Source organism: Lagenorhynchus albirostris, chromosome X (genome assembly GCF_949774975.1).
Source record: "Lagenorhynchus albirostris chromosome X, mLagAlb1.1, whole genome shotgun sequence".
NCBI classification, from domain to species: domain Eukaryota; kingdom Metazoa; phylum Chordata; class Mammalia; order Artiodactyla; family Delphinidae; genus Lagenorhynchus; species Lagenorhynchus albirostris.
In genome coordinates, this window is record NC_083116.1 from 66473273 (window position 1) to 66489153 (window position 15881).

Here is a 15881-nt window from a genome sequence, read left to right on the forward strand (position 1 = left end):
TGAAAACTACAGACCAACATCTGCAAGAATGTAGACAGAAAAATCATCTAAAAAATGCTCGTAATCCAAATCCAGCAACATATAAAAAGGATTATACACCATAACCAAGTAGAATTTATCATGCAAATGCAAAGTTGGTTCAACATACAAAAATCAATCAGTGACATATACCATGGTATTAGAATAAAGGACAACAAACACAAGTATCTCAATCGATGCAGAAGCATTTGATATGTTCAACACACTTTCATGATTAAAAAAAAAAAGCTCAGAAAATGGAAAACTGAAGGAAACTACTTCAATCTGATAAAGGGTATTTGTGAAAACTCCACAAGTAACATCATACTTAAATGGTAAAACACTGGAAAACTTTTTCTCTAAGGACAGGATTAAGACAAGGATGCTGACCCTAGCCACTTCTGTTTCACATAGCACTAGAAATCCTAGCCAGAGTAAATAGGCAGGAAAAAGAAAAAAAGGCATCCAAATTGGAAAAGGAAAAGAAAAATGATCTCTGTTCACAGATGACATGATCTTATATCCCTAAAGACCCCACACCAAAAAAAAAAAAAGTTAGAATTAATAAAGAATTCAGCAGTGACTTCCCTGGTGGTGCACTGGTTGGAACTCCGCACTCCCAATGCAGGGGGCCCATATTCGATCCCTGGTCAGGGAACCGGATCTTGCCTGCCGCAACTAGGAGCCCACATGCTGCAACTAGGAGCCCGCATGCCACAACTGAAGATCCCTCATGCCACAGCTGAGGATCCTGCATGCCACAACTAAAAGATCTTGCATGCCGCAGCAAAGAGCTCACATGTGGCGGCAAGGATCCTGTGTGCTGCAGCTACAATGCAGTACAGCCAAATAAATAAATAACAAATATTTTAAAAAATTAAAGAATTCAGCAATGTTCCAGGGTAAAAAATCAACATGCAAAAATCAGTGTGCCTGGAACTTTTCTCTGAGTTACCTTTCTGTCAAGTAATCCTCTTGACACTATTCTCCCAATCATATGTAACCAAAAACTGTTATGTCCATCTTATTTTTAGAGTTATACATTACATATTTAAACTTCACTCTGTGAACTATGCTTGCATTTTGAAATGCACGTTTCTTCATAAAATACATATGAATAAACTTAACCAATGAGATGAAAGACTGGCATACCAAAAACTACAAAACATTGTTAAAAGAAATTAAAGAAGATACCAAAAAATAGAAAGACATCCTGTGTTCACAGACTGGAAGACATAATATTGTTAAGATGCTAATACTATCCAAGACAACCTACAGATTGAATGCAATCCCTATAAAAACCCAAAGGTATTTTTACAGAAATAGAAAAACTCATCCTAAAATTAATATGGAATCTCAAGGGAACCTAAGTAGCCAAACAATCTGGAAAAAGAAAAAAAATTAGAAGTCTCATACTTCCTGGTTTCAAAAAATATTACAATGCTACAGTAATCAAAACAATGCAGTGAGCAGAAGCAAGAACTACAATCCTGCAGCCTGTGGAACAATAACCACATTCACAGAAAGACAGACAAGATGAAAACGCAGAGGGCTATGTACCAGATGAAGGAACAAGATAAAAGCCCAGAAAAACAACTAAATGAAGTGGAGATAGGCAACCTTCCAGAAAAAGAATTCAGAATAATGATAGTGAAGATGATCCAGGACCTCCGAAAAAGAATGGAGGCAAAGATCGAGAAGATGCAAGAAATGTTTAACAAAGACTTAGAAGAATTAAAGAACAAACAAACAGAGATGAACAATACAATAACTGAAATGAAAAATACACTAGAAGGAATCAAGAGCAGAATAAATGAGGCAGAAGAACGGATAAGTGACCTGGAAGACAGAATGGTGGAATTCAGTGCTGTAGAACAGAATAAAGAAAAAAGAATGAAAAGAAATGAAAACAGCCTAAGACACCTCTGGGACAACATTAAATGCAACAACATTTGCATTATAGGAGTCCCAGAAGGAGAAGAGAGAGAGAAAGGACCCAAGAAAATATCTGAAGAGATTATAGTCAAAAACTTCCCTAACATGGGAAAGGAAATAGCCACTCAAGTCCAGGAAGTGCAGACAGTACCATACAGGATAAATCCAAGGAGAAACACACTGAGACACATAGTAATCAGATTGGCAAAAATTATAGACAAAGAAAAATTATTGAAAGCAGCAATGGAAAAACGACAAATAAAATACAAGGGAACTCCCATAAGGTTAACAGCTGATTTCTCAGCAGAAACTCTACAAGCTAGAAGGGAGTGGCATGACATATTTAAAGTGATGAAAGGGAAGAACCTACAACCAAGATTACTCTACCCAGCAAGGATCTCATTCAGATTTGATGGAGAAATCAACAGCTTTACAGACAACCAAAAGCTAAGAGAATTCAGCACCACCAAATCAGCTCTACAACAAATGCTAAAGGAACTTCCCTAAGTGGGAAACACAAGAGAAGAAAAGGACCTACAAAAACAAACCCAAAACGATTAAGAAAATGGTAATAGGAACATACATATTGATAATTACCTTAAACGTGAATGGATTAAATGCTCCAATCAAAAGACACAGGCTCGCTGAATGGATACAAAAACAAGACCCATATATATGCTGTCTACAAGAGACCTAGGGACACACAGACTGAAAATGAGGCAATGAAAAAGATATTCCATGCAAATGGAAATCAAAAGAAAGCTGGAGTAGCAATACTCATATCAGATAAAATAGACTTTAAAATACAGAATGTTACAAGAGACAAGGAAGGACACTACATAATGATCAAGGGATCAATCCAAGAAGAAGATATAACAGTTATAAACATATAGGCACCCAACATAGGAGCACCTCAATACATAAGACAACTGCTAACAGCTATAAAAGAGGAAATCTACAGTAACACAGTAATAGTGGGGGACTTTAACACCTCACTTACACCAATGGACAGATCATCCAGACAGAAAATTAATAAGGAAACACAAGCATTAAATGACACAATAGACCAGATAGATTTAATTAATATTTATAGGACATTCCATCCAAAAACAACAGATTACACTTTCTTCTCAAGTGCGCATGGAACATTCTCCAGGATAGATCACATCTTGGGTCACAAATCAAGCTCAGGAAATTTAAGAAAACTGAAATCATATAAAGCAACTTTTCCGACCACAACACTATGAGATTAGAAATCAATTACAGGGGGGAAAACGTAAAAAACACAAACACATGGAGGCTAAACAATACGTGACTAAGTAACCAAGAGATCACTGAAGAAATCAAAGAGGAAATCAAAAAATACCTAGAGACAAATGACAATGAAAACACGACGATCCAAAACCTATAGGATGCAGCAAAAGCAGTTCTAAGAGGGAAATTTATAGCTATACAAGCCTACCTCAAGAAACAAGAAAAATCTCAAATAAACAATCTAACATTACATCTAAAGGAACTAGGGAAAGAAGAACAAACAAAACCCAAAGTTAGCAGAAGGAAATAAATCATAAAGATCAGAGCAGAAATAAATGAAATAGAAACAAAGAAAACAATAGCAAACATCAATAAAACTAAAAGCTGGTTCCTTGAGAAGATAAACAAAATTGATACACCATTAGCCAGGCTCATCAAGAAAAAGAGGGAGAGGATTTATATCAATAAAATTAGAAATGAAAAAGGAAAAGTTAGAACAGACAGCACAGAAATACAAAGCATCCTTAGAGACTACTACAAGCAACTCTATGCCAATATAATGGACAACCTGGAAGAAATGGACAAATTCTTAGAAAGGTATAACCTTCCAAGACTGAACCAGGAAGAAAGAGAAAATATGAACAGACCAATCACAAGTAATGAAATTGAAACTGTGATTAAAAATCTTCCAACAAACAAAAGTCCAGGACCAGATAGCTTCACAGGTGAATTCTATCAAGTATTTAGAGAAGAACTAACACCCATACTTCTCAAATTCTTCCAAAAAATTGCAGAGGAAGGAACACTCCCAAACTCATTCTATGAGGCCACCATCAGCCTGATACCCAAATCAGACAAAGATACTACAAAAAAAGAAAATTACAGACCAATATCACTGATGAATATAGATGCAAAAACCCTCAACAAAATACTAGCAAACAGAATCCAACAACACATTAAAAGGATCATACACAATGATCAAGTTGGATTTATCCCAGTGATGCAAGGATTCTTCAATATATGCAAATCAATCAATGTGATAAACCATATTAACAAACTGAAGAAGAAAAACCATATGATCATCTCAACAGATGCAGAAAAAGCTTTTGACAAAAGTCAACACCCATTTAGGATAAAAACTCTCCAGAAAGTGGGTAGAGAGGGAACCTACCTCAACATAATAAAGGCCATATATGACAAACCCACAGCAAACATCATTCTCAATGGTGAAAAACTGAAACCATTTCCTCTAAGATCAGGAACAAGACAAGGATGACCGCTCTTGCCACTATTATTCAACACAGTTTTGGAAGTCCTAGCCATGGCAACCAGAGAAGAAAAAGAAATAAAAGGAATACAAATTGGAAAAGAAGAAGTAAAACTGTCACTGTTTGCAAATGACATGATACTATACACAGAATCCTAAGGATGCCACCAGAAAACTACTAGAGCTAATGAATGAATTTGGTAAAGTTGCAGGATACAAAATTAATGCACAGAAATCTCTTGCATTCCTATTCACTAATGATGAAAAATCTGAAAGAGAAATTAAGGAAACACTCTCATTTACCACTGCAACACAAAGAACAAAATACCTAGGAATAAACCTACCTAGGGAGACAAAAGACCTGTATGCAGAAAACTATAAGACACTGATGAAAGTAATTAAAGATAATACAGACCGATGGAGAGATATATCATGTTCTTCGATTGGAAGAATCAATATTGTGAAAATGACTATACTACCCAAAGCAATATACAAATTCAATGCAATCCCTATTAAATTATCAATGGCATTTTTTACAAAACTAGCACAAAAAATCTTAAAATTTGTATGGAAACACAAAAGACCCTGAACAGCCAAAGCAGTCTTGCAGGAAAAAAACTGAGCTGGAGGAATCAGACTCCCTGACTTGAGACAATACTACAAAGCTACAGTAATCTAGACAATATGGTACTGGCACAAAAACAGAAATATAGATCAATGGAACAGGACAGAACGCCCAGAGATAAACCCATGTACCTATGGTCAACTAATCTACGACAAAGGGGGCAGGGATATACAATGGAGAAAAGACAGTCTCTTCAGTAAGTGGTCCTGGGAAAACTGTACAGCTACATGTAAAAGAATGAAATTAGAACACTCCGTAACACCATACACAAAAATAAACTCAAAATGGATTAGAGACCTAAATGTAAGACTGGACACTATAAAACTCTTAGAGGAAAACATAGGAAGAACACTTTTTGACATAAATCACAGCAAGTTCTTTTTTGATCCACCTTCTAGAGTAACAGAAATAAAAACAGAAATAAACAAATGGGACTTAATGAAACCTCAAAGCTTTCACAAAGCAAAGGAAACTACAAACAAGACGAAAAGACAACCCTCAGAATGGGAGAATATATTTGCAAATGAATCCACCAACAAGGATTAATCTCCAAAATATATAAACACCTCATGCAGCTCAATATTAAAAAAGCAAACAACCCAATCCAAAAATGGGCAGAAGACCTAAATAGACATTTCTCCAAAGAAGACATACAGATGGCCAAGAAGCACATGAAAAGCTGCTCAACATAACTAAGTATTAGAGAAATGTAAATTAAAACTACAATGTGGTATCACCTCATATCATATGCCCACCAGTTAGAATGGGCATGATCAGAAAATCTACAAACAACAAATGCTGGAGAGGGTGTGGAGAAAAGGGAACCCTCTTGCACTGTTGGTGGGAATGTAAATTGACAGAGCCACTATGGAGAACAGTATGAAGATTCCTTAAAAAACTAAAAATAGAATTACCATATGACCCAGCAATCCGACTACTGGGCATATATCCAGAGAAAAACATAATTCAAAAACACACAAGCACCCCAGAGTTCACTGCAGCACTATTTACAATAGCCAGGTCATAGAAGTAACCTAAATGCCCATCGACAGACGAATGGATAAAGAAGATGTGATACATATATACAAGGGAATATTATTCAGCCATAAAAAGGAATGAAATTGAATCATTTGTAAAGATGTGGATGAATCTAGAAACTGTCATACAGAGTGAAGTAAGTCAGAAAGAGAAAAACAAATATCATATATTAACGCATATATGTGGAACCTAGAAAAATGGTACAGATGAACTGGCGTGCAGGGCAGAAATTGCGACACAGATGTAGAGAACAAACGTACGGACACCAATGGGAGAAAGCAGCGAGTGCGGGGTGGGCGGTGGTGGTGTGATGAATTGGGAGATTGGGATTGACATATATACACTAATATGTATAAAATGGATAACTAATAAGAACCTACTGTATAAAAAAATAAATAAAATTAAATTTAAAAAAAACAGTGTGGTACTGGCATAAAGATGGACATATAGACCAATGGAATAGAATAAAAGCCCAGAAATAAACCCTCCCATATAAGGTCAAATGATCTCCAACAAGGGTGTCAAGACCACTCAATGGGGAAAGGACAGTCTCTTCAACAAATGTGCTGGGAAAACTGGATATCTACATGCATAAGAATAAAGTCACTTACATCATACACTAAAATTAACTAAAGATGGATTGAAAGACCTAAACTCAAGAGCAAAAACTATAAAATTCTTAATAGAAAACACAGTAGAAAAGTTCCATGACATGGATTTGGCAATGATTTCTTGGATATGACAGCAAAAGCACAAATAACAAAAGGAAAAATAGGTAAACTGGACTTCATCAAAATGAAAAACTTTTATGCATCAAGGGATGCTATCAAGAGAGTGAAAAGACAACCCACAGAATGAGAGAAATATTTACAAAATATTTATCTGATAAGAGACTGAATATCCAGAATATATAAACAAATGGTACAACTCAACAACAAAAAATCTAGTTGAAAAATGGGCAGATGACTTGAACAGACATTTTTCCAAAGAAGATAAAGGGCCAACAAATACATGAAAAGATTTCAACATCACTAGCCATTAGGGAAATGTAAGTCAAAACCCCAAGGAGCTACCACATCATATCTATTGAGGATGACTATAATAAAAATAATAAATAAATAAAACACGAAAAATAACAAGCATTGGTGAAGATGTGGAGAAACTGGAACACTTGTTGGTAGGAATGTAAAATGGTACACTTACTGTGGAAAAGTTTGGCAGTTCCCCAAAAAGTTAAACATAGAATTACCGTATGATCCAGCAATTCTACTTCTAGGTATATACCCAAAAGAATAGAAAGCAAGGACTCAAACAGATAATTGTATAACCAAGTATTCTTTTTAATGTTTAGCAATATGGCAGGTAAAAATATTTTATTTTTTATGTGTTTCTTAGATTATTAAATGAGGTTGATGATCTTTTCATACATTTCTTAACCACTCATTTTTATTCTCTTGTGTAATGATTATTTGACATTTTTCTGTGTTTGTGTGTGGATGGGAGGATATTCTAAAGGGGAAAAAAAGCACTTTGAAAGTTCTTGAAACATACTGACAAATTTTAATAGCTAATATTTATGCTTTTATAATAAAGCTGATTCACTCAGCATTTACTTAATTTTTACTCTACACAGGCATTAAACTAGAGGATGTGGGAATAAAAAACCCATGTCTTTTGGGATTTATAAAACAAAACTATTTTCTTATCAATACATGCAAGTATAAGTGATTACTTCATCTTTTTTGACAAATATGTCTATGATTGAAATGCAAAATCTAAAGGATAAAAGCTTTAACATATATGGGGCTTCCCTGGTGGCACAGTGGTTGAGAGTCCGCCTGCTGATGCAGGGGACATGGGTATGTGCCCCAGTCTGGGAAGATCCCACATGCCGTGGAGCGGCTGGGCCCGTGAGCCATGGCTGCTGAGCCTGCGCTCCACAACAGGAGAGGCCACAACAGTGAGAGGCCTGCATACCGCAAAAAAAAAAAAAAAAGCTTTAACATATATGAACATATGGGGGTTGGAACTACCCATCAACATATCTTGAGGTTACAAGAGTATAACTCGTCATCAAAAAGACAAGAGATAATAAATCTTGGCGAGGACATAGAGAAAAGGGAACCCTTGTGCATTGCTGGTAAGAATGTAAACTGGTACAGCCACTATATGAAAACAGTGTGGAAGTTCCTCAAAAAGTTAAAAACAGAATTACCATATGATCTAGCAATTCCACTTCTGGGTATATATCCAGAGGAAATGAAATCACTATGTCAAAGACAGATCTGCACTTCCATGTTCATTGCAGCATTATTTATAATAGCCAAGTCATGGAAACAACTTAATTGTCTATCAACAGATAAATGGATAAAGAAAATGTGAGATGTATACACACACACACACACACACACACACATATATACAATGGAATACTATTCAGCCATAAAAAATAAGGAAATCCTGTCATTTGTGACAACATGAATGGACCTTGGGGGCATTATGCTAAGTGAAATAAGTCAGACAGAGGAAGACAAATACTGTACGTGGAATCTTAAAAAAAAAAAAAACTCAGAAAAAGAGATAAGAGTTGTGGTTACCAGAGGCAGGGGGTAAGGGGTAGGGAAATTGAATAAAGGTGGTCAAAATGTACAACTTCCAGTTATAAGATAAATAAGTACTAGGGATGCAATGTACAATATGATGACTATAGTTAACACTGCTGTATGATATATTTGAAAGTTGTTAAGAGTCAATCCTAAAACTTCTCAACACAAGGAAAAAATTTTTTTTTCTTTTTTTCTTGTATCTATAAGAGGTGATGGATGTTAATTAAACTTATTGTAGTAATCATTTTGCAATATATGTAAGTCAGCTCATTATGCTGTCTACCTTAAACTTATACAATGTTGTATGTCAATGATACCTCAATAAACCTTTAAGAAAAAAATTCTCTTACCTGCAGTCCATCTTACTATACCTGTAAAGTTATTTTAAATCACACCTCTTGATGGACAGTAAACATCAGAATTAAATCTATATCTGTTCTTTTGAAAAAAATATAATTTGTAGCCTTAGAAATATAACAATATAGCATCTTAATAGAAGTCTTAATAAAGGTCAGCAAATAAAATCACTCATGTGAAGGCAGTGTTGTACTGTAATTACTGAAGAGAGAAGAATCTGCCCAGTTTTTGAAGTTTCATTGAAGATAACATATCCTAGTGACTCACAATTTATCATTTCAGTGTTGACCTACTGAGATAATTTGGCAAATTACACTTCTGCTTCCATATGACTCTGTGATTTATTGTGTAATTCTGATCAATTTAGTGCTTATGCCTACAGGGAGTTTGGCCTATAAGCACAAAATAAATAAAGAGTTCTTATGGCAGGCTGATGTTAAATAGTAGTGAGCTAATCAGTCAGGTTAAAAAAGATTTATAAAGTCAAAAAAATTAGCCCACTATCAGGAAGAACATAATTATCCACAAAGCTAAGTCATTCTCACTGACAGACTTGAGAGGCGGCCTGTTCAGGGAGATAACAGGTGAGAGAGCAGCCTAGGAAAGAGACACTTGGTTTATTAGCCCAACACATGCTGAAATCTGCAAGTTGGGATTTCTTTATATACACCTGAAAAGATGACCAATTCATACAAAATTCATACATTCATTACTTTATTCCAAGCATATGCAAGAAAAGAGGGAAGATTACATGCTTTCTTCTAATATGTACATTTTTTTTCTTGCTGAACGATTAGAGTGTATGCTTACAACCTTTTTTATTTAACATACAATTTAGTTGTTAAATGAAAAGATGTTTAAACTAGCTAAAAATACAAATTTGGTGAATACAAATTAGATATAAACTAAAAGAGTGACATCATGTTTTTTGCTTATCATGGTGGCAAAAACTTAAAAGACCAATGTATCTATTCAATATGGTCAAGGATGCAGAAAAATATTTTACCATCCTGTCAATCAAGTGTAAATCACTATGGCCTTTTTTTGGAGGGCAATTCTGCAATGCCTATCAAGATACCACATGTATATATAACCCTTAACCCAGCAATTTTACTTAAAATACTGTAACCTATGAAAATGTTTACACAGATGTTTAAAGGTATAGGGTAAGCATACTTAAAAGAGTTAAAACTTGGAGATTCTCTAAACATTCATCAATAAAGAAATAGATAAATTATGATGCATTCATACTATAGAAGACTACATAGCAGTTAAAGAGAATAAGCTAAATCTGTATACACTGACATGGAAGCACATGTATAAAGAGAAAAAGGTCTAGAAAGAGACAAACCATTAAAAGTGATTACCCTTTGGGGGGATGAATTTCTCCTTTTTTACTTTAAATCCTTCTGTATTATTATAATTTCATTAAAATAAGCATGTATTACTTTAGTATTCAGAAAAAAATAATAAAGAAAAAGCTACAATTGGCCAAACATACTGCCTTTGCTTGAACTGGATGCATCTATTTTTTTCCACAGCCTTAGACATCTGCAGATAGCTTTTTCCCAAACACAAGAGGAAGCAGGTCACATACAGTTCCTGTTTTAAAGACAAGCAAAGGTTAAGTAAGGGTGATGAAGAAAAAGGAGATTGCAGAAAATAAAGGAAGTGAGGAAAACAGGAGTATGAGAGGGCTGATAGAGAAGTGTGGGAAAAGGAATTCTTTTAGTGCTGGGCATGAAAATAATGAACAGAATATAATTCTTTAATCTTAAATTAGAAAGAGAAGCAAAAAAGAAAAACTGAGATATAGGTTTCTTCAATCACAGAAGGAGAGTTTAAAATAAACAACAACAATAAATCTCACTACAATCAGTTTTAAAAGACTAGAAAAATCCAACTGTGATCAGGAAATTATACGTACTCTCAGAAAAATAGGAACAAACTAGTTCCCAAACTGGTTGAGAATCTTTGGGATAACAAGGAAAACAAACAGCATGTTCTAATAATCTGACTTTAGGGATGGATTTGGGACAAAGGAATTTGTAAAATTTCCATAAGCAAAATGAATTAAGTTTTCTTCAAACCTAATAGTATAGAAAGTCTATCAAATTAGAAATGAGATGCATATAAATTACTTATAAAACCCTATGAATGAGCAGTTACAGAGGGTTGCATATTAAATGAAAATTTTGACATTAGGAGATAATATGGTAGTTTGATTTTGAGAGAATTTCTTTTTTTAGGCTCAACAACATATAACACCAATAAATCTGCCTTGGGCAAAATAACTTTAGAGGTTATACTGCCTTGATAATTAAAACATTACAGTCATTTCAACCTGCCTAAAAATGGTAAAACTGATAAATCACTTTTCTGACCATTCTTTCTACTCAAAAGGCTGAAAGACCTGGATCTCTACCCTGTCACATCATTTCCATCCTGAGACTTATAGGTTGACATTGTTCCCAGAGAAACAAATTCTCTTAGTGCAATATACTTAATTGATAAGCAAAGGAATACAGTAATTTATTCTAATATTCTCATAACCTTTAAGGTATCTAATATAAAGATATTTTATATTTAGATTAGAGAGCATGTGATGCTAGCTCTCATGTCCAGTCAACAGAACTTTTAACACAACTGGAAAGAAGTGAAAATAACTTATTCCTGAATTATATCATAAGGATACAAATGAAAACTTTATTATTATTTTAGGAATCACACAGACAGAACACACAGACATGTGGTGAAGACCTGAAGTCAGGAAACCTGTGGCCAAGAATAAATTACCTACATGAATTTGGGGAAGTCATTTAATTGCTCTCAGAGCCACAGTTTTTGCTCCAATGGTTCCCACACTTCAATGTACTTAAGAATTATCTAGGGGAGAATTTTTACATTCTGGATTTGCAAGGTCTACACCCAAAGATCTTATTCATTAGGAGAGAAATGATATCAAAGAATCTGCATTTTTAACAAATACCTCTGAAGATTCTAATGCAGTAAAGACAGAGACTATATACATTGATAAACATAGTCCTAAATAATATGGGAATGAATAGCTACTTAACCTATATCATAGAGTTGTTATTTGGATCTAATGAAAAAAGCAAGTAAAATAAGCAGAGATGTTTATATAAATTTATACATTTTATAGAAAATTTATGTGTATTAGGTGATATGTTTGCTTTCCTGAAATTCCACTCTAACTACAGAGTTTATTAAGGTTGAGTTACTACAGACAGGTATTAGTGAGTTTAATAAGACTGGCAGTTAAATATATCAAAATCAATTGCTTATACACTGACAATAATCAACTAGAAAATAGAATGGTAAAACATCCCATTCATATAGCACTCTACATCTCCCTGAAAAAATATTTTAAATACTCAGTAATAAACTTAATAACAAATGTGTAGGAAGATATTGTTAAAAGAGGTTAATTCTACCCAAATTAGTCTATAAATTTAATAGAGTCGGTGGAATTTTGAGGTAGGGAGAACCTGACACAATGATCCTAAGGTTCACATGAAAAAATAAATATTTGAGGACACACAAATTTTGAAAGAGTGATAAGGAGGGTGTCTATATATACACAACTCTCTATATCACTATACATAAAATAGTGACAGCATTTCAAGTAGGTGAGGAAACAGTGGTTCACTTAACAAATGGCTTTGGGACAACCAGTTACTCATTTTGAAAAAAAAATAAAGTTAGTTCCCTGTATAATATAATTAAACTAAAACAAATTCTATATGAATTAAGGATTTAAATATAAAGTATGGGGACTTCACTGGTGGCACAGTGGTTAAGAATCGCCTGCCAGTGCAGGGGACACGGGTTCAATCTCTGGTCCGGGAAGATCCCACATGCCGCAGAGCGGCTGAGCCCATGCACCATAACTACTGAGCCTGTGCCCTGGAGCCCACGAGCCACAACTACTGAGCCTGCATGCCACAACTATTGAAGCCTGCACGCCTAGAGCCCATGCTCCGCAACGAAGAGTGGCGCCTGCTCGCCATAGCTAGTGAAGGCCCACGCACAGCAACGAAGACCCAATGCAGCCAAAAATGAAGCTAAACTAATTAATTAATTTAAAAAAAAAAATATATATATATAAAGTACAAAAGGTACTGGAAGAAAGCATAAGCAATAATGAGTATAATTTTGGGATAGAGAAGGCCTTTCTAAGCATGATACATAAAAAATCAAAAGCTTATGTATAGGGAAAAATACAAACAGATAAAAGATTAAAAAAACTGTAAAAGAGGACTAGCAATATATATGACAGGCAAAGGCCTCTTCCATATCTGTAATAAAAAGGTGAACACCCAAAAGAAAAATGCACAATGGAAATAAACAGACAACTCACAAACAAAGAAATAGAAATGGTCAAAAAAGTCTCACTAGTCACGGGACATAAACATAAAAGGGCAATCACATAACAGACTGACAAAGCTTAAAAAGAATCTTAACAGTATCTGTTGTAAGTGTGGTTAGACTGACACTCCTACACTGCTAGTGGAAGCATGAAATGATATTTTTCTGGAGGACAATTTGGTATATATATATACCAAATTGTATATATCAAAAGTCTCTAAAAGTACTGAACACTTTTATATGCTGTTAGTGAAAGTATAAATGTGTACAACTTTTCTGGAGGGCAGTTTGGCACTATTTACCAAAATTTAGAATGTACATGCCCTTTGATCTAGCAATTCCACTTCTAGGAATTTTATCTAGAAGACAGGCTCATAAATATACATATACAAGGATATTCACTGAAGCACTGTTTATTATAGCACAGAACTGAAAACAACCTAAATGCTAATCAAAAAGGAACTAATTAAATAAACCACAGCATACCCACAAAATGAAACATCATATAACCATTTTATAAAATGAGGTAGGTCTATATTTCTTCATACAAGATGTACAAGATCTGTTCAATGAAAATTGTAAGGTGCAAAATAGTATATGTATAGTATAATCCCATGTGTGTAAAGAGAAATAAAAAGAGATAGGTATTACATAGGCTTGAAAATGCACTGAAAATTTCTAGAATACGCAAGAAAGTGCTAATACTTTCTCTGAGGAGGGGTTGGGATTCTGAGCATTGTAATTTTTGTACCTTGTGACTTTTTATTACTATGAACATATATATTACTTTTGCTACAAAAAAATAAGCTTAAAACAACTACCACTCCCTGACCCAGCAGTACTGCTTTCAGGAATATATTGTAAGGAAATAAATGGAGAGACAATCAAAGATATAAACACAAGAATATTCATCACAAAAAAGTGGATACAAGTTAAATGACTCAAAAAATGAGGATTGGTAAAATAAATGATGACCCATGTATTCAATGGAATACTATACAGCTATGAAATTTAAATTTTCTGACATACAAAGACAGTCAATATACTGAATAAGTCTTTTTTGTTGTTTTCGAAGGAGACAGAAAAAAGTGTGTATGTTTGCATAGGAAAAAGTTTGGAAGACTATATAAAGTTATCTTGGAGAGTAGTAATTCTGACAGTTTTATGATGTTTTGCTGTACTTTATGAAGTTTTCTACAGTGAATATGTTGTTTACTGAAAGAGAGTGACTGGCAACCCATGTGGGATCAAACCCATAAATCCTAGGAATTAGAAAATTCAGCTTGCTGCCCATGTATATTCCTCAAAAAAGTTCAAATTCCACTTTGGTTAATCCAATCCTGTTAGAATCCTGGGATACATCTAGTTCTAGCAAGCTGTTTCACAAGGGTCATATGATACCTGATGTTTATGAGAAGATTTAAGTTTATTAGAAAAAGAGGCACCAAAACTGAATGAGCCTTCTGAAAATGTATGTTAAAATCTTGTTCTCTATAACATTTAAAATTTCAGGATACTTTTGAAAGAAAAGTACTTATCTCTTGTTAGCACCTTCCATCTTCGGCTGCCTAGAGCGCAAGATAAATGCTTTTCTGTAAGAGTCCAAGAAGCTCAAGTAGATATGCTCACAAAATTTATCATTAACTTGCACAAACTGTCTACTGAATGACCTAGCAGTAGTAAAACTTTTTCTCGTATGACCAGCAAATTCCAGCAAAGTGAAAAGGTTTTTTTTTTGTTTTGTTTTGTTAATATATGATTCCCCATTTTTAACTGAAAAGGGCATTTCTATGACTTTCCATATGATACGAGAGTTAATAAAGTTACATTTACTTTCATTAATTGAATTGCACTTTATATGCTACCAAGTTGATAATATAGGTCTTAAAAGGATAATTAGTTCCCTTTATTTCTGCCTGTGAAAGCTGACAGATGAGAACAAATATTAACACTAACCAACAGCATGTCTATTAATTTGGTGAGAGCAGGCAAGAAAGGGCGGGGGTGGGAGGGAGAGAGAACCATCCCATTACTTCCAAACTTCCCTCGTGCTGCTCCTTTATAAACTAACACTTCCCTACACGCCCAAACCCTGGCACCCACTGATCTCCGTCCCTTCCTATAGTTTTGCTTTTTCAGATTGTCATATAAATGGAATCATACATTACGTAGCCTTTTTAAGTCTGGCTTCTTTCACTTAGCTAAATGCATTTTAAGATTCACCTATGTTATTGCATGAATCAACAGGTAGTTCCTTTTTTTGTCATAAAGTAATATTCCACAGTGTGGATATACAACAATCTGTTTATCCATCAGTTGAAATAACTGGGTTGTTTCCAATTTGGAGTGATTAACGCTGAATAATGCTGCTATAAATATTCATGTAACAGGT

The 15881-nt window shown here is 34.4% G+C and overlaps 1 protein-coding gene across 1 annotated transcript in view; it reads right to left on the reverse strand.

The window, feature by feature from the left end:
* Window positions 1-15881, reverse strand: part of ATP7A (ATPase copper transporting alpha) — a 142614-nt gene that overhangs the window by 107021 nt on the left and 19712 nt on the right. The window contains exon 2 of the mRNA XM_060137474.1: window positions 10602-10702. Within this exon, the coding sequence (XP_059993457.1) occupies window positions 10602-10625 (24 nt within the window). The 5' untranslated portion in view covers window positions 10626-10702. The remainder of the gene's footprint in view (window positions 1-10601; window positions 10703-15881) is intronic.